The sequence below is a fragment of the Meleagris gallopavo genome, chromosome 5 (genome assembly GCF_000146605.3).
Source record: "Meleagris gallopavo isolate NT-WF06-2002-E0010 breed Aviagen turkey brand Nicholas breeding stock chromosome 5, Turkey_5.1, whole genome shotgun sequence".
Taxonomy (NCBI): Eukaryota; Metazoa; Chordata; class Aves; order Galliformes; family Phasianidae; genus Meleagris; species Meleagris gallopavo.
The window spans coordinates 9,991,134-10,010,683 of record NC_015015.2 but is presented as its reverse complement, the minus strand read 5'-3'; the positions used below and the strand labels follow the sequence as shown (position 1 = coordinate 10,010,683).

Here is a 19,550-nt window from a genome sequence, read left to right as displayed (position 1 = left end):
CCGAGGGTGGCGGTGGGTCCCGGGACTGCGCGACCGCGTTACGCGGGGGCGGAGCGGTGATTTCCCAAGAAGGCCGGGCTCTTTGCTGTGTGCCTTGAAGACCTGGAGTTCCATTAAACCCCAGGCTTCCGCGGAGTAGCTCCGCAGCTTGTGTTGCCCTGCCCTGCCCGACCTTTGGCCGTTGGCAGCACAGGTGCTGAGGGGGCCCGTGCAGCTGAAGGGGAGAATTCCTTGATCCTGAAATTCAGAGTTGCGTAAACTTCGTTTGCAAAGCTATTTGAGCTGCTCTTGCTGGCCCCTGGCTGCGTGCTAACAAAGAACGGGTTCCTAACTCACGGCGTGGAGTAGAGCCTGAGATCTACAGCAGTGGTGTGTTGGCTTCATTTTGAATTTCATGTTTTTTAAATAGGAAATCAGCCATGATGCTAAGAAATTCCGTTTGGGCTCCCTTTGCCAGATCATGTCTTAGGATTATCTGTAGGTGAATACTTACAGCATTTAAATACATGTATTTTTGAGAATGAGGATTTTTAAGTTCTTGAGGTTCTGTGTTGGAATTTAAAGCTCAGCTGGAGTTGAGAGCTGCGCCTGAAAGCTGCCATGTCAGAGGGAAGTGCCAGCCAGGGTTCCCAAAGAGTAACATTTCAGATTTTCTTTGTGCTCTATCCTGCTTGTGTTACATGGTATGCCTGGAAAGACTAACGACTGCATGCAAATCCCAGTGGAAATTTATATCATAGATGTTGCAATGTTCAGAGCCATTTCTGTGCATGCACTGAGTTTGATTGATGTAGATACATGTACAGCTTTGGCTTATTTTCTGCACTAGGAAATTAATTTCGGACTAGGATTGGCACATCTTTCTCATACTCTGAAAGTGTGATGGCATTGAACTTTGGACCTTGAATTAATGGTAATTTTTTGCAGAACCGTGTCCCTGGATGATATGGCAGATGGAGCCCTGTTTGTATTGTGCTGTGTTTGGCGGCTTTCTTGCTGTATGCACAAGTTCCAGTTCTGTGCTGTGGGCATGTCCTTCTTGCATGCAGCTGATCAAGCACCGGTCTTTCTTCAGGTTCTCTTTAGGCTTGTATGGGACATGGAATTGAAATAACCATGTTAAGTTGGCAAATGATAAATGCCTTGGCACATGCTGCCTTTTATTTGGAGTTTATTCTTAAGAAATTAGGACTATGATACTGGAATTGTATGGGCTGGATTCCTGCCTCCTACTTTTACCAAGATCGTTTTGCTAAAAGTATTTCTGCTACTGCTGCTTCTGCTTTTTGTTTTTATGTACACATTAATGCTGCTGCTTGTGAAGCTGTGTGGCAGCAAATGCTGTGTTTTTATTAGCTAAATACCAAATCTAAATACAGAACAGAGCATCCTACAAGGCTGGTACCCTCTACAACCAAGCTGTGTAAACTGGAGAAAAAATATAGGAGTTATGGCTGTGAAGATTGTTTTTTTTTTTTCCAGCAGTACAGATCTGGTGTGAATGCGTAATGACACAGGATAACACAAAATAACATCAGTTGGTGAAAGCCAAACAAAGGCCATTTGTTTATTACCTATAGCAACCTTTGCATAACAATAACTCCCTGGAACTGAACTAAGAAAGATTTACCCTTTCCATAATACATACTGTTCCATAATTTCTTGTGGTTGTAGAAGAATATGCACTTCTTGTGTTGGCTCTTATTTGAAGGTGAATTGCCTGAGAATACGTGTGCATGTGTGTGCCATGAAAATAATAATGAGTTATACAGCTTTTTAAAGATGATTTTTCCGAACTAGATGCAGTGGTTAAGACTACATGTTTTATATACCATTTGTATTGTAAAGATTAACTCCACTGTTGCTTGTGCTTGGTGGCTTACAATACATGTTTTTCTGTTTTGTCTTCTTTGCCAAATAAGATTTTGAAACCAGGTAATAAAAAAATCATTGGATTGTAATTCTTTCTCCATAGGCCAACACATTTACCTTTCTGCAAGAATCAGTGGTAATCTGGTGATCCAAGCCTATACCCCAGTTTCTAGTGATGAGACAAAAGGTTATGTTGATTTAATTATAAAGGTAAATTTTAATTTCCTTTAATACAGATGAATTGCTTACTGGAAGGAAGGGAACTATTTCATTTTAGTGAAATAGAGTTTATTTTAATTGGTTGTCTTTCAGATAGGATATATAGGATCCTATAGGATCCAGTAGAATGACTGCATGGCAAACTCACACTTGCTCATGAATAGTGAGTTATGTATCTCACATGTTGTGAGGGTTGCATGTCACAGAGAAGTAGTAGAAGTGAGGGAGATGGAGAAAGGAACTGGCAGTACTGCAGGAACTTCTCTGTTTTTGTTTCCGGGTTTTTTTTTTGTTTGTTTGTTTGTTTGTTTTGCAGTGAACAAATAGTAGTTGCTCTTCCTCAGCTGCCTTATGCTGCTATTAGTACTTACTGCTGATACCTGAAAGAAGGAACATGTCAGTTAGAACTGTCTTTTGTGACCCTAGAGAGACTGCAATTATATGTCTGTAAGCATCAGAAGTTGTGCTAATGGGCTCATTGAGAAAATGGGATAAAGAAACAAGGAAAATCTTATAAACTAGAGGATGCTAGATGATTTGATCCCAGGACTTATGGATTTTCCAGTTGTTTTCTAAGACAGTTTGCACTTACGCAAAAAATCTGAGCTTCTTTGTCTTCTCTGTTCATCATGTTACGTATACAGTGAATTGTTATTAACTACTTAATATTTATCATGCATCTTGAAATGCTAGCATGTGGCTGAAAGGTCACAACAAGAAAAGATGCAGTAATGCTATTTTCAGAAGGCATGATTACAAAAATGGGGGAAACATAAGGTTCTTGTTGGAGAGATGGTGAAAGGAGGGCATAATCTGCTTGACACATGTTCTTACTAGCCTGGCTATTTGCATAGGGCATTTTACTTACTTGGTCTGCTTACTGTTGCACAGCACAACAGATAACTGAACAAAGAATTGCTGCAATCTTTCTTCCAAATGGTAAATGTCAGACCAGCAGTGCTGTGATTTTTCAGTACACCATTCTGACTCCAAGAAAGGTAATGGCTGATGTCATAGAAATGGTTGTTTTTATAGGTTAGTACAAAAATGTGAATCCTAAGTTCACAGAAGGTGGGAAGATGTCCCAGTACATAGACAACATGAAGATTGGAGATGTTATTGACTTCAGGGGGCCAAATGGACTGCTTGTCTACAAGGGGTCAGGTACTGTGACACAAAGGTGAGAGAGCAGAAGGGAGGAACTTAATTAGTTATTATCAGAATGTTTGATGAACTGTGGTTTGCAGAGAAACTACTTTGAAAAGTAGGAAAGAGAAAATCTACGCTTTCTGATCTTGCCCAAAAGCCCATCAGAGTTGGTTATGATGGGAAGAGTACTTAGTGTTTACAGAGTAATAGCTGGTTGTTGTCTTACTCCCGGGACCATATAATTAAATCTGAAAAATCTGCTGTTGCATATTATTAAGAAGGCTGCACTGGAAATCCCTCGGATATAGACATGGAGACAGATGTTCCAGATACATGGCAGGTTGTAGCCTCAAGTGCCCTCTGAAAATCTTGACAGTGTTACTAAATAATTTATTAACTGCCAGCCAGCTCCATTTAGGTATTAAACCAGGTCTGAACTGGCCGTGAGGAAGTCGTATGTTCAAAGAAATAATCTTCTTTGAAGATGCTAGTGAAAGGCCAAAGGATTTTGTATTCATCTTGACTGAGAGGCACTGTGCACTTAATATTCCTGCTTCAGGGGAAGCAGTGCTCAACACTTCCTGGATCATAGCCTTTTACAATGAATAATACACTGATGAATCAGTTATTATCTCAGAGGACTTGAGTGGTGTATGTTTTACAAACGTTCCTTTCAGCTCTGATTTGGTTGCTATGAAGAGTAGTAGCTAGGAGAGCTGGTTATTAGTTACAGATTTCTTTAAAAATTATTGGAGTATGTCTAGTGTCCTTTATGTATGATATTTATCCTGGGCTTTTCTCTTGGGTGAATACAAACTGTCTGGTTTTAAACAGTTTTAAAGTGACGATGTACTCAGATGTAGAGCAGAAATCAGCAAGGTCTTATCACAGGACAATAAAGACAGTCACCTAACTGACTGCAAGCAGCACAATGATCTTGTTAACTGAAAACAAAAGACAAAAATGAAATTCTTGATGAAAGGATGCAAGGCTACAACATATTCGATTATCTTTGTGGCATCTTGCTTGATGCTGGTTTAATACAACTCATTTGAATGTGGACACACAGAAATGGCTAGATCCATGGTGTAAATGAGGTTGATGAGGGTGGCCTAATAACCATAGCCTCGACTGAAAAGCAGGTTTATCTTTAGCTATCACCAGCTTTTGCAGTTGCTGAGTGAATAGACAATGATAAGGGAATTCCTGAGTCGATCATAAATGATGCTGGATAGCTGGGAAGATGTAAATCAGTCATTTGAAGCTAAGAGTGTACAAAGGCTTCTAGCCTTTACACTCAATGCAATGCTAAGCACATTTAGTATGTCCAACAGATCTGCCCTAATTGATTGGTAGGCAGTAGTAATGTATTCCCATGGAAGTTGTATCTGTTTTTGTTTAGGAGTTAATGTGTCTATAGGTTTTGAATATTTCTTCTAGGTATCTTCCTGATCAAGCCTGATAAGAAGTCTGAAGCACAGAAGAAGTTTGCAAAGCATCTTGGGATGATAGCTGGAGGAACAGGTACAACTATTCTCATCACAGCAAATGTCACTCTGGAGAATTAAATGGTCTTCATGGATGCTTGTGAGGAGTCTAATGCACTATACTTCGGCAGCAGAGCAATTCCATTAGCACTATCTAAGCTGCTCTTTCACACTGCTTGCATGTATTTGGTGTTTGGATCCATCTGGGATAAAGAACATATTTGAAGTGTTAAATCAGTTGTGTCTTGTAAGAGTTGTGCGCTTACTGGATCTCCTCTCTTCTGAATCCTGATATGATCAGAATCTAACCTGTATTTCTTTTTATACATGAGTGTTTGGTGACATCAAAGCATTCCAGCAGCTTGAGCTCTGTGCTCAGGGCTAGCAGCTTCTTTGTAGTTTTAGTCTCAATTTAATGTGTGACCTCAGAGAACTCACTTTACACTCTGAGTTCCAATGTCAATGACAAAAAGTATTTTGGGAGAATATCCTGAAGGTGAAATTAGTGATGTGATAAGAGAACGCTGAGGACGAAAGCCCCAGAACACAAACGTGGTGGTTTTGTTTTAATTTAATCTATCTGGAATAACAAAAACCCCTCAACTTCTGCATTTGGACAGAGTAGAAATTCAGTGTGCAAAATAAGCTCCCACTGAAGACCAAGTGAAGGCAGCAAGAATATTGAAACTGCAGCTTTAAGTAGATTGAAGTATTTGCTTTTTTTAACTGCTTTGTTTTGAACAGGAATAACGCCTATGTAACAGCTGATCCATCATATCACAAGTGATCCTAAGGACTCTACAAAATGTTACCTTCTTTTTGCTAATCAGGTAAGTGTGCTGATACATCTATTTGTCCTTTAATGCTAAATGCTAAAGGCTTTCTTGCTGGCTTAAGTTTTTGAAGCTGCTGTGACACAGAAAATACTGCTCTACATCCTTCTTATCTTTCAGTGTCTGTCTGATCTGTAATTTCGGCTGAATGTGTATGACAAAATGTGATCTGAGATGGCATATTTAATATGATCAGCATAGATAGGACCATAAAGTAGTTACTAAATAAGTTCTTATTATATTGTCTTGGGTTAAAATGATTTAACAAGGAGAAAGTGAATTAGAAAAATATCCGCAACTATTTATCAGTACTGTATGGTGCTGTTGTAGTTCCAATTATATTTCAGTTGTTTTGAAGATGGCTGCTCATAGTTTCACCTATACTCCCTAATTCCTGTATTGGAATAAATTGTGAACAGATCGTTGTCCTCCTGCTAGTCTTACTCCTTGACTGATTGCAAAGAAACAGGACTTTGTTCTGTTTACTTCTGTTAACCAGGGTTAACAGAAGCTAATTGTGATTCAGAAGTTGTTCAGATTGACATCTTTAAAACTGTGTTTAGGTGACTGTTAAGTCTCATATTTGGTTGCCCTTAATCTGTAATGATAGTAGCCTGTCATGCAAAGGGAAAGTTTGAATGAGTTACCATTGCATTTGTCTTGTTGCGTACTAGGTAAGCTCACATCAGAGGCTAACAGATGTCTTAGAGCTAAATAGCAGTCTTGTTTTGCAGACAGAAAAGGGTATATTGCTCAGAGCTGAGCTAGAAGACATTGCTAAGAGGCATCCTGATCAGATCACGCTCTGGTATACGCTGGACAAGCCTCCACAAGGTAGGCTACTTGTACACACTGGATGTATGCTTACTCTTGTAAAAACTGCTGCTGTTTTCATAACAGCAGTATTTTTGTGTTGGTAAATCAGTTTAAAGTACATATTTTTGTATGTTGAGATAATGGGGGAAAAGGATGCTTTGTTCACTTAAAGCGGCAGAGGTATTCAATGATACTGCTCTTTGAAACCACCTAGTGTTTCTTTTTCACTTTTGTAACAACACTCCTGTCATCACCGAGCTTGTAACCTTACCAATCTTTTCTAGAGTTTTCCAAATGTGTTGAGTAGCACAGGTCTGAATAATCTGTCCCTGTACTACTGTCGTGGGTGACCTTTCTTTCCTGGAAGAAAGCCTAATTTATTCTTCATGTTTATTTCTGGCTGATATCTAATTTGTTTAAAGCTGTCATTTATTGATAGACATTCTTGTCTGGAAGTCTGTATAGTCCCTTTTAGCCAGATTCTTGTTATCCATGTGCTTATTGTCCTCTTTAAAAGAAACCACAAGGTTTGAGCACAGTGAGAGATTTGTCCCTGTCTCTGCTTGCAGTGATAGTGGCATAGCTTCAGCTACTTTGTGAGAAAAACATATGTAGTTTAAAGAGATTTCAGACTGTACAGAGTCAGATTAATAGTTCGTGTTTGTTTCAGATTGGAAGTGCAGTTCTGGCTTTGTCACTGCAGACATGATTAAAACCCACCTCCCTTCTGGCAGTGAGACGCTCATTCTTATGTGTGGGCCACCACCTATGATTCAGTTTGCATGTCAGCCTAACCTGGACAAACTCAGCTATCCCAAGAGCATTACATTTTCTTATTAACAGTGATGTCGTCCAGCTCTTTTTCTTAAGTAAGTGCATATTTTCTTACAGGAACGGCTGTTACATAACTGTGCAGTATTTCTTAATTTTGTGTGTGTATTTTAATGGGATAATTTCTGTGAGTTTTAACCTTCATAGTGACCTTTGACTACTAAGAGGCTGAGAAATTATTTTTCAATTATGTGGGAAGTAACTAAGTCATAAGTTAATATGAAGTGTTACACCTGCAGTTCTAAGAAAAAAAGTGTGTAAATTGAGAAGCAGGACAGTGATCAAATGACTTGTTTGTTGACATGGATATGGTATTTGGGAGAGGGCTGTAAAAACTGGAACAGGATGATGTGAGCGCTCTATAAGTAATTAATTCATTCTGGTGAAGGAGAGAACAAGGAACAGTGTTTTCTCAAAGTGCTGTTTTGCAGCCCTTTACAAGACTTTAAGCAAAATGCCAACAGTATGCCACTAAAAAGCATCTAATAAAAATTTAGGTAACATGTAATTGTTTATTACTGTAATAGTAATTCTCATTCATGTGGAAGTTATTGAGGAGGATTCTGTAATGTCATGCTGTCTCTGGCCATTCTTTTTGCCTAAAAGAAAGCATGGCTTCTTCCTTCCTATTGTAAGCCTTGCTGAGTTGGTCTTACATTCAGCTGTACCTTTTCTGAGTATTTTTACCATGTAGCATTGAATTTTTAGTTGTCAGTGCATGCAGTACTGCTTATTCATTTTCAGGAATTAGTTCATACTTCAATTGCTTTAAGGTCTGAAAAATCTCAAAGACAGAAGACTTGGTTCTTCAGTTGCAAACAACTGTGCTTACTAAATATTTTAATTCCTCTGAAGCAAAATAAACCATCTAGTAGTTAAAGCGTGACTTAGGGAAGTTGCAATAATAATGCAGAGAAAGTCACAGACATTCATAGCTGTGATTCTGTCACTGATAAGAGATCAGCTACCTCTGTTTCTGTTACAATCATTCCAAGGTCAGGAAGTAATAGAAGAATATTCAGAATTTATTCATAACAGTCAAAGGTGTAAGCATGTATGCCTATGTTATACCTAGGATTTCTTACTATATTAAAAAAGGAGATACTCACATCAAGCTTAGCACAACACTATAGTTAGTTACAAACACTCCCTCAAAAGAAAAAGGGAAAGCTGCTTGGAATAGCTCAGTGATACTAAGGCTGCCCCTGCCAGAGCAGTTATAGTATTATGACTAGGATGAATCTGATCAGTTAATCCGACAGGGTATTTCACGTGTCTGTTAGTATATGCCTACACTAGTGCTGACTGCACTACTACATTGCCAGATCAGAGGGAGCATGTTTAGTTTGTTCGTGTCAGATTAATTTATCATTCCTTTGAATTTTTATTTATTTAATTCTTCAGTGACTGAAAAAAAATTGGCCTTAATTTTAACATTTTGGGCATGCTCTGGACAGCACCTGAGGTTTCCCATTTATTTTGGAAGGATTGTGGCTAGGAGTAGCCCACCCTTGGGCTTATATTAATAGATAAACCAGCATCTTGTAGCAAGAAAGGAGGAAGTAATGCAAACTATGCATATTCATAGAAAGCCTTTTCTTTCCAGTTGGACAGATTTCTGGTATTTCTCTGTATAAGATATAGTGTTAGTTATTAATTACCTTATTAATACATAAAAGGCATGTGCTATCAGATTGCACAAGCTGCTGCAGCTGTGAACACAACACAGAAGCTGCATTTCCCTCTGTTACAGTATTGCTGTCTTACCTACCTCCATATGATTGCTACAGATTTATTTTGTCAGGTGTTAAAAAGAAACAAGCCATCTTGATTGTCACCCTCCTGCAAGGGCTTTGTGGACACTATTACATTTTATTTTTCCTATTCTAAACCATGCTTTTTGAACAACCACCAAAAAAAAAGGGCAGGGTATGTTCTAGTGAAGGGGGTGAGAGTCCTTCTATGGGAAAATATCTCTGGCATGACCGCAGTAATAGTGAGCCATTACAGCTGTGCTTGCCAGCACCTGTCTGAATTGCTAGCTGGCTCTAATTAGTCCATGTGGTATAGAATATTAATGATTCCTGCATTACAAATTAATTATAAAAATTAAATATATACATATATAAAAGACTTTTTCAATAGTAGTACATAAACATACCATGTAAAAGATGATAAAATATAAGGGTAAAACATACTGGCTTTCCAGACTCTGCATAAGAAACAATTGCGTAGCACTTCTTTCAGCACCTCTTTTACATTATATTATATGGAAGGAGTGCAGAGGAGTGTTACCTGTGAAGTGTTGCTCTGCTAGCAATACTAAGTACTATGTGGGGTGTGTCACTAGAGGAAAAGAGGTAAAGCTTTTCTGTACCATAACATCAGGCTTCTCCTGGCCTGCCCCAGGCAGGGATGAGGTATTAGTGGTCTTGGTCATGCTCAAATATCATCTCCAGTCTTCTAAGGTAGGTGTTAAAAATCTGCTGTCATTTAGCATTTCATCTTGGCTTAACAATGTCTGAAAAAAATCACAGCAATATTAAAACAATTAGACATAGTCAGAGGCCTGTAGTTTAGAGAAATCCAACTGTAATTTGATCAGATTCACAACAGAGGGGGTTGGAGTCACATAAAATTAAAAGGAATCTCCTAAATGGCTGTTTTAAATAGCAAAAGTAGAAATTTTCACACAGATGTGTGTGGCATTGTTCATACATCTTCAGTCAATTAACTAATTTTTAAAAAATGGACCAACATGAATCAGGAGTACACAGTGATTTATTTCCCTGTGATATTTTCTCTCTTGTACATCTTCAAGTCTTACATCTTTGCTAGTCTTTGGGAGGGATGCCTGTCACAGAGATAAAATTAGTGAAAACTTAGAAGATGCTGAAGTGAAACTTAATTTCTAGTAAAAGTGATTTATTTTTTTTTGGAGTGTCTATGCATGCATATAGCATGCAACCAAGCTATAAAGGAGGCACATAACAAGAATAGTGACCCACTTACTCTTAACCACCATTAGCAATATCCAAATTTTGCTGAGTTGTAGCAGAATACATTTGTGACTTCAAAAGGAATAAAATTGGTACATACCGTAAGATTGCTTATGCCTTGAGAAAAAGCCCCTATTTGCTTTACTGTTCCTTCTGAGTGTTCCATCTGTAAAAGTATTCAGCAGCTAATTCAATTCAGACAGTATGTGCACTATTATTCACTGTACATGCATCATGGGGAGGTATCTCTGCCTTGACAAATGGAGATGCTGTAGTTTTAAAAGCTGATTTCAGCATATTTCCAAGTTGCATATGAATAAAAATGTCTCCATGCTATAAAGTGTATGAAAATGCATTAACAAAGGATTAAATCCTGATAAAGAGAACTGATTTATGGAACCTGATCTGTAATTTAGACCAGAAAAGGAATAACATGACTGATTATCAGTGAAGAGTAATGTTTTTCCAGAAGATGAAACACATAATTCCAGTAATAGAACTGCCTCCATAGGCAAGCAATAGCAATCCTATCTCTGCTTACACAAAAAGGCTATCAGTACTAGGGCAGTGAGGTTTTGCCGAGTTACCACACTAGAAACCAGGCTTAAGTTAAAGGCCACTGTCCTAGTGAAAAATAGAATATTTCTGTAACATTTGAGCAGCTCTGCATTGTAAGCTGTCAGCTCAGAGTTAATGCATTCCCTTTCAACTCTTAATTGTGTAAATGGAGATCCGTACAAAATTAGTGTGTATATTTGATTGTCAGGGCTTGCTACTGTCCCCACGTAGGAGCAGCACTTGATTTTTACTGTGGTGCACACTAAAAAAGATAACAGTTAGATAATGAAAACAAATGAAATGTTAGATGCAGTAAAACATGCAAATGACAGAATGACTTCCATAGTTAGTCTTAGCAATTTTGTGACCATTTTCTCACTGAGTTTAAAATGTTTCACTACGGTCACTGGAATTAAAATGGTGTACCCCAGCTGCCTCTATGTGGGTCTTGTATGTTGTCGAGTCCACACAAGCCTTTCGTAGCTCTGTTTTTCAGGGTTTACATTCCTTTACACAACAGTGAAGTAGAGTAGAGTCTGGTGGGTTTTAATTTTCATCATTTATGCAATGTTTGGACACAGTTTCATTAAGCAGTTCGCTACTAAATGACAAAAGTGAATTATTTAAGTGTTGGTTTATTAATAATTTTGTTCATTACTGAGGCCATTGTTTTCATATATACTGTTTAAGCCTAACTACTTCCCACGTACATAATGAAATAATGCAGTCGGAATCCTTGATGAATCTGTTAGAAATCTATGATCCAGTTGTACTTTAATATATAACTTGATAGTTCTGTACAAATTAGTCCAAATAAACATCACATTAAAATCTGCCCATATAAAGAAAAAAGGTGTGTGCCATACTCAGCTTATGAATGCCAAAAGTATAAAAATCTTCTGTTTACTGCAGCCTCTACCTTAATTGCCAAAATACACTGTGTGGTAGTGTAAAGGTGTTAGGTTCCTGAAAAAGGGCTTGGAGATGAATGAGCTCATTGTTATGTTGATGGCAAAAAAAAAAAAAACCACACCTTGACATTCTTAGTATAGAACTTTTTCAAGTGTCCATAGCCAGTACTTTCTCAGTACTTTTTTCATGCAGATACAGCAAATACTGTTATATGCTAACATTTGACTATTTGCAAGCTTTGGAATGCAGGAAGAGGATAAGATGAGAATGGCATCAGTCTGTTTGTCCCACCTGATCCAGTTCCCTATCAGTGAGTGGACTAAGGCCTTTGTATCCAGTGTAGTTCTTCTGAGTACCATTTGTAGCACCTGGGTTTGTGTCCATAGGACAAACATAGTCCTTTGATTCATCAAATTTCTTTTTTCTTAAATTTCCAAAATGTGAAAATCCAAGTTTCTTTGGCTAAAATAAAAAGAAAGCAAGTTTTAAACATGAAACATAAGGTTATTCTTTAAACATTCAAAATTCTTTCCTTTTGATTTACTTATGTACTGTAGTCCTTCAAGTAAATAGATTCAGAACTATATACAATGAATTATTTTCAAAGTGGGAGTTACAGTTCATTTTAAATAAGTTTAAGTAAGTTCCCTTTGAAGAAAAGAGGAGATTGCATGCTCATTTCAGAAACAAATTTTAAAAGATAGCTACAAATTAAATGCCTTGGTACCTAGAGTTAAGAACAATGTGGCACTGCTTCTAGAACAGATCTTTCCCCACTCACATATGTATATTCTGTATTTTCTTTATGAGAAATGAGAGAGTAAGGTTGAGATTCTGTAATACCTTGTGTTCAAAAGCAGCACATACCCGAACTTTGGCAGTGGTGGTCAGAGGTGTGTATGCTGTTGACTCCGTTATGTCCCTTTTTTCTTGCTGTGTCTCTGGCCCAATTAATACATTAAAATTGGTTGTTAGGTGGCGTCGCAGTAGGGTCTTCTGAGGTGGAATATTCAGCAGCATTGCCAGTGTGTCACCGTTGAAGCGAGGTTCAAGAATCTATTAAAATAGGGTTTGTAGTTTTTTTAATAATATGGTTAAATATTTGCAATAGTAAATCATTATGGTCCTTAGCAGAGGGATTTCTTCATTCCGTCTATATTAGACGTTTTTTAAGTCAGTAGTATTATGACATTCACTAGGTTTGAGTAGGAAATGTGTGGAGTTTGACGTTAGGAAACGCAGAGTGTGACCAGACAAACGCCAAATTATATTTATCATCAACAAGGTTGTTTTATGGATTTTTTTGCTCTACTTTTTTTTTTTTTACTACTGTATTATTCTAAAAACAAACTTAATCTTAGTACAATTTTTTTCTATTTTTGTTTTTTTTTTTCAAAAAATCTGCAGCACATCAGCATCACAGTATTTCAGAACTCTTGGCTTTTCTAAGCTACAAATTGTATTTTGAATCAGAAAAACTCTTTTCAGGCAAGACAGATTGAGTTCAAAACAATTCTTTCCTGTGGCAGGGTGTTAGCATAATTTTATTAAAGCTGCTCCAAGGAACACAGCAATACAGTAATTTTCTCACACTATATGTTGTTGTTTTCTAATGTACTACTGTTGCTGTTAAACACACAGCTCAGCATCAACATCTTAATAGTTGCTTTTCTATTTAAATTTTCTGTTGTAAAATGAAGATGTATGGATACAGAAGCTTTTTAAAGTGCCTGATCATGCTTTCATTTTGCAAATGTCCATTTATGTTTCTTGCTACATGACCAGAACAAGATAAAATAACGTTTGCAAAACAGTCTTGTCAATTCTTCATAGATATGTAGTAGGATGTTAAAAAGAATTCTTACAATGAGGCCACCGTGCACTCCACTTCCTCGGAGGTTTGGTGCATATTCTGCCAAATCAACTGATCTGAGCCATTCCATCACTCTGTGATTGGACCACTGCACTACTTCAGAAGGTGAAACATTACTCTGTTCAAGTAACCAGAAAAGATGGTGAGAATACAGCCTGGTCTGTCACAGTGTGTTCACAAAATGAATCTTGAGTTTAGATGAAAACATTGTTCCCTTTTCAACAAAGGAGCATTTCCTCTTTCTGTTCAAGGCATCTCTTAAACATCCTCTAATCTGGTGGTATGTATAGTCTAGGACACAGTAAACCTATGTACTGCATCAAATTCTAAAATAAGAGTATACCTGTTAAGTGTAAAAAAAAAAAACAAAAACATTTTGAGAAGAGCATTATTAACAAGGCTGTCATAGTATCACCAAGAATAAGCTCTGGTAGGTAGAGTGAAAACAATATGCAGTCTTTTATAATTCAAGTAAGACAGCCAAAAAAGAGCATTCCAAATAATTTGCTCAAAAGCTGAATTAACATAACTGAGAAAATAATTTTAAAAGAAAGATGCATAAGATTCAACTAGTAAGTAGCTCAATCACTTGTGAACTGGGCAAGTTTTTATTATCAGAGAGGACATGTTATATTCCAGAGCAGGAATGCAAACACAGCTACTGCTTTAGAGGCAATTCCGTAATAGCTGTGATTGAGGTATTATTGTTCATGGAGTATAATAACAGAGTAATTAGTGCTTGTTTAAATGAAGTTACTTAAACATACCTCCTCAACTGGTCGTCTGCGTAGACAGTGGGGGTTAAAACTGTTAATGTGCAGCACATGAATGGCACACTTTATACTCAGATGATGCAGCTGACTGGTGACTTTCAGAAAGAGAAGGTCATTCTGTAAAGGAGAGAGTCTTTTAAGCAGCACAGAATACATTCAAAAATAGGTATTTTTGCCAAGAAGAAAGATTTCAAGCTTTGTATGTAGTTTTTGGTTTATAGTATTGTACCATATTAATATGGTTAAAAATGGAAGGAGAGTTTATGGCCTGTTAAATAAAACCAAGGCTCATGTATAGTTTTTGACCTGATTAAGATCATGCTGCAGTAGGATCACAGAAACTAGCAACTCATACCTGGCATGGACCAGTAGAGATCATACTTCTATGGTGAAGGTTCTGCAAGCAGCTTAGACAAGGTTCTATTTTTGACTACTGCTAAATTATGTTACTCTACTGTGATAAAAATACAAGAACAAATATTTAATTATCCAAACCTGGGCAGGGAAGCTGTACAAGTAACTTCCTTTAGGAGGAAGTTTTTCACAGAGAGTTGTGACACACTGGAACAGGTTGCCCAAGGAGGTTGTGGATGCCCCATCCCTGGAGGCATTCAAGGCCAGGCTGGATGTGGCTCTAGGCAGCCTGGTCTGGTGGTTGGTGACCCTGCACATAGCAGGGGGGTTGAAACTATATGATCATTGCGGTCCTTTTCAACCCAGGCCATTCTATTGTTCTGTAAGTAAACATAATGGGTATATGTATTGTATTGTTTGCTACTAATTTGATGAGAGCTATACAAGTTACTGGATTTGTTCTTTACCTTTAATTTACCTAATGTTGTTGATAACTTAGTGAGGAGAACAAAACATTCCAGAAGCTGTATGTAAAATAGGTCATTTTACTGTCAGTGTGTTGTGTGATATTGAAAGAAAGACATCTTGCAGAAGTCAGCTGTAACACTGTATTACTATTCCTAAGGTAATCTTGCACTAAACAGTACATAGAAGTTCCTACCTGCGCTGTTTCTGGTTTGCAAAAAACCCTGCAATTCTTTGCTCACTCTGAAGTTCAGAGTTAGGCAAGAAAAGATTTTAGCTTACCACAGTTAAGTACTGCAACATTCTCCCATCAACTCTGGACTCATGAAACTGGTCTTTGTACTGAGGTAAACCAATATCATCAAGCCAGCCTGTAGATAGAAGAACAATGGTGTACCCAAATCTGCATCAGTGAGAATGAAGCCAGCTTCTTCTGAGGCATTCCAGTAGCTCATTCTACCTATTCACTTTCCAAAGGACAGCCTCTTATCGGGAACCTCAAAGCAATTCCCAGCAGCCAGCTTTGGCAACAATACCTCTGCTGTATTTTAAGTATGTGCTTTTTGCAGTGTAATTTAGCTCTTGCTAAACTGAGACCTCCAGCTCCTATTTATATTCCTTCTCCCTCAAAAAGGATGGGCTGCCTAGCCATCTTTTTAAGAGCGCTAAGTTTAAATAGGACAAGTTATTTCATAGAATGATGACTTTTGTGTTGTTCTGAACATTCAAATAGGTAGTTTTATAGTATGAACTTTCCATGGGAACTCTACTGTTCAGATTGCAGAAGAGTTATGGAACAATCTGTGAAATGTGGATGCCATCATCAGATTATTACATGATATGTGCTTTATAAAGTATTCCACCTAGTGCTGTTACACACTTGAGATTGTACCGAATGTGCAGATAGACCATACAGTCATCAGTTTGGAGAAAAATTCATCTGATGATTGATCTGAAAATACTTACATTTTTTAAATCCTGTTTCACTGTATTAAAGAAACACAAAATTTTCTGAAGAATTTTTCACTTACGTGTCACCCAGATATGATCAAGTTGTGCAGACTTCTCATCTTGTTTTGTGTTTATTGATTTAATGGCCAAAACTAATTTCTTCCTGTGCAGTGGGTGCTTTATTCCCATTTCCTGTAATAATAACCATTAACAAATAGTTTGCTTTGACTCTGGCTCTCTTCATGTCATTAAACATCTATGAAAACATTTCAAAAATGTAGAACTGCCAATTACTGGAAGGGGCCTAGTTATGCAGAAGCAACTGGAGTTTGCTTAAGAGAAACAGGTACAAATATTACCTTTTCCATGTCCTGAGGTGTCGCAGTTAAGAGTGTATGGCCTGAAGTCACCCATTGCCGGGCAAAAATGACGTACTGCCCAAGACCGAAGTCCTCAAGCCAGTTACAAACTCTTTCAGTACTCCACTGAGCAAATGGAGCATTGTAGTCACTGAAAAATAAAAGAACTCTTCGAAATTCATTAAGGAAAGATGATGGAAATTATGAGAAAGACCATCGCAGACTAAAGGAGATAATGCAGGCCAGGTCCTAGCATGCTTTATTCTGTGCAGTAATCAGCACTAGCAGCCACTCTTGCAATACATGCTGTGGTATGAGTATCTTCTTAATTTGACTGCCCAGCTTCCTCTTCTGGTCATTTGGGGCAGGGCAGGAAGAAAAAGATAAAAGTTTCAAATAGAAATGGGAAAGGACAGAAAGAGGTAGTTGCTGAATCTTCATGTTTGCAGATATTCCCACAGGAGATGATGGGAAATTTTCTGGTGACATTTTCATGCTGCTATCTGCAGTTGAGGGAGTGCAGATAAGCAAACCGCTTGGGCTACGCTTTCTACCAGAGAAATTCTTTCCAGTTGTAGAATTCCATGTGTAATTAAGTATGTTAATGCATATTTCACAAAAGGAACATCTTACTGTTCAGTGTATTTAACAACAATGTATAATAATCTGTGCAAAATAATCTCTGCAAAAAAAAAAAAGAAGAAATGTTACCTTTTCTGGCCTTTGGTTTCCTTTGATCTGGATAAGCGAGGTCCAGCTGTTGCACGGAGACCACCCCTTCGAAACTCTGCCAAACCCAGATCGTCTGCAGGGAAGTTACCAGACTGAGTTCTTCTTATTCTTTCAAAACAAGAGTGCCAAGACAGTACTGTTAGTGTCCAGGAGCAAAGTGTTTCATATGGAAACTATAATGACAGCTAGAAACTATATTAATCTTCCCGTAGAGCACAAACATCTGATTGAGGCAGCAGCTGATGAAGTAGCAGGCAAACACTGTCTAGACATATCTCAGAAAAGAAAGAAAAGCTTTGCAAAGCAGCCATGATCCTTCAACTCAAATAATAATTCACACCAGGGGTCAGACTTGTAAATGGCTGCAGTCCTGAAGTAGATAAAAGGAACACAGTAAAACTTGGTATTCTCAATTGTCAGCATAATTACATAGGAGAATATGTTATTTCTTCCAATAGCATGGCACTCTGAACCTTACCATCCACTTTCCTCCATCCATGTATACAAAGAGACACACCTGTACAATCAGAGAGCTGCTTTCCCTCCTTTTCCTGAATTTTATTTTACTCTTGATGTATCTTTTCATGAGAACTGAATGAATTCTCAGTTTGAAGTGTTGTGATGAGGAACTAAAAAACATTATCTTACTTTCCCCAGATTTTCTTGATCCCTTTTGGACTCTTTCTGTTTTCTAGAGACAGTGGAGACTGTGGACCTGAATCCATTCCCAAAGAAAGAGGTGAAAGATCATCTGAAACTACTGTACCATCCATGTTCTCTGTTTCTCCTGGGTTAACAACAATAATTGTCAATAATTAGTACAAAATGTGACAGGGTTGTTATATGACAGACTAATACTTAAATTAAAAAATATAATAAAGTACAGATAGCTATAAAAATGTTCTCTCATTAAAAATAATTGTAAAAAAAAAAAGTAGCTGTACTTTTGATATAAGAAAAGGGTATTATAATATTGTAATTTCAGTGTATTTTAAAACCTTAATTCCAGATCTTGATCTGCTGTTGCGTTTCCTATTTTTAATACCAAAATTCATCCATCAAAATCAGTAGGAATTTTATTGTTTACTTCAGTGAGAGCAAAATAAGACCAAGAATAAATATTAAAAAAAAAAAATAAAAAATCCCACCTGAATGCTATACAGCTAAAGATTTTCTTTCATTTCAGTACTACACTTAAGGAGTTCAGTCTGGATTGCCCACTCAGTGTTAGTATTTTACAGAAAAGAGGAAGGGAGGGAAAAAGGAAAGGAAAAAATAAGCATCAAAATTCACATCGAAAGTTGCATCTTGTTTGGATACGATACCTAGCACGGGTGCACTGACACTCCTGATGCGATCTTCAGTCCCAAGAAGCAGAAAGTCAGATGAAGAAGCAAAGAAGATATATAACACCAGCAAAATAAAGTTACAGAAGAGCAAAGTAGTAAGCTAGTAGTAAGCTAGAGTAAATATTAAGCTATTAAAAGCAGAAACAAAAAGAAAGAAGCTTGACATGAAAGGGATTGTGCATTGGTGTGCACAAGCCCCAAGAATCCTGGACCAGTCATCTTAAAGAGATAGGAATGATCGTTTATATTTCATCCATTCTTTGGCAACTGCAACACATGAAGCATATACTATTGAAATAAAGCAGTGTCTAGACCACATCAAATTTCTGTGAAATACAGAACTGGAGTTGCAATGAGTTTACTGCATGTGGAAGAAACAAACCAGACTCTGGTAATTCAGTGCTTTTAAGGACTCATTGCTTGTTTCTAGAATAACATTCTGCTTTGCAAGATTCCCCATTCTTTGATCCTGCATGTAAAAGACCTAATAGCATGGCTAATAAATTATCTGCTGACTATTAATGAGGAACTACAATGTTGTGCTCACAGAAAAACTCCAAAAAACCCCCTACAAAAAAACAACAAAACAATCCACCAGCAATCCATTGAAATCTTTAAGCTATGCTACTTAGCAGCTCTTAGGACCATGTGGCCTTACCAAACAAACAAAAAAACCACCACCAAAAAAATCCACGAACCAGCAAACAACTGTGACCCCCACAACAATTAAAACAGAACAGCTTTTTTTCCCTGAAATAAAATGTCACACATAAAAATGTAGCGAGATGGGAACAGGGAGTTTTTTTTGTTTGTTTGTTTGTTTTTAATATACAGTCTAGCATAAATCTGTGGTTTTGTTTCCTTGTTTTTTAAGAAAGCATCAGCAAGCTCAGGATCACTGCAAGTGGCCAAAAAAGAGGACACTTATTCCTATTGTGAATATGTTTGGATCACCAAAAATTCCAATTTTCAGTAACAGATTTGTTTTTTAAGAACACTGTCTTCAAAAATAAAAAAC

General features: G+C 37.5%; 2 protein-coding genes across 4 annotated transcripts in view; one reads left to right on the top strand and one right to left on the bottom strand.

The window, feature by feature from the left end:
- Positions 1–18,325, top strand: part of LOC100541200 (NADH-cytochrome b5 reductase 2) — an 18,989-nt gene extending 664 nt beyond the window's left edge. Inside the window, 8 exon segments of the mRNA XM_031553367.1 lie at positions 283–369; positions 1,976–2,082; positions 3,132–3,255; positions 4,681–4,764; positions 5,472–5,557; positions 6,295–6,394; positions 7,047–7,245; positions 17,879–18,325. Of these exon segments, the coding sequence (XP_031409227.1) occupies positions 283–369; positions 1,976–2,082; positions 3,132–3,255; positions 4,681–4,764; positions 5,472–5,557; positions 6,295–6,394; positions 7,047–7,216 (758 nt within the window). The 3' untranslated portion in view covers positions 7,217–7,245; positions 17,879–18,325.
- PPFIBP2 (PPFIA binding protein 2) overlaps positions 7,253–19,550 on the bottom strand; it is a 44,053-nt gene continuing 31,755 nt past the window's right edge. The window contains exons 13-23 of one of the 3 annotated variants that reach the window (XM_019615372.2): positions 17,832–17,970; positions 17,163–17,291; positions 16,452–16,602; positions 16,173–16,284; positions 15,424–15,512; positions 14,317–14,439; positions 13,542–13,667; positions 12,544–12,732; positions 11,968–12,138; positions 10,307–10,372; positions 7,255–9,728 (exon numbers count right to left, since the gene is read on the bottom strand). In XM_019615372.2, coding sequence (XP_019470917.1) covers positions 9,657–9,728; positions 10,307–10,372; positions 11,968–12,138; positions 12,544–12,732; positions 13,542–13,667; positions 14,317–14,439; positions 15,424–15,512; positions 16,173–16,284; positions 16,452–16,602; positions 17,163–17,291; positions 17,832–17,970 — 1,367 coding nt within the window. In that variant the 3' untranslated portion in view covers positions 7,255–9,656. Of the gene's footprint in view, positions 10,373–11,967; positions 12,139–12,543; positions 12,733–13,541; positions 13,668–14,316; positions 14,440–15,423; positions 15,513–16,172; positions 16,285–16,451; positions 16,603–17,162; positions 17,292–17,831; positions 17,971–19,550 lie in introns of all 3 variants that reach the window. The other 2 variants (XM_019615370.2, XM_019615371.2) reach the window with 2 other exon arrangements.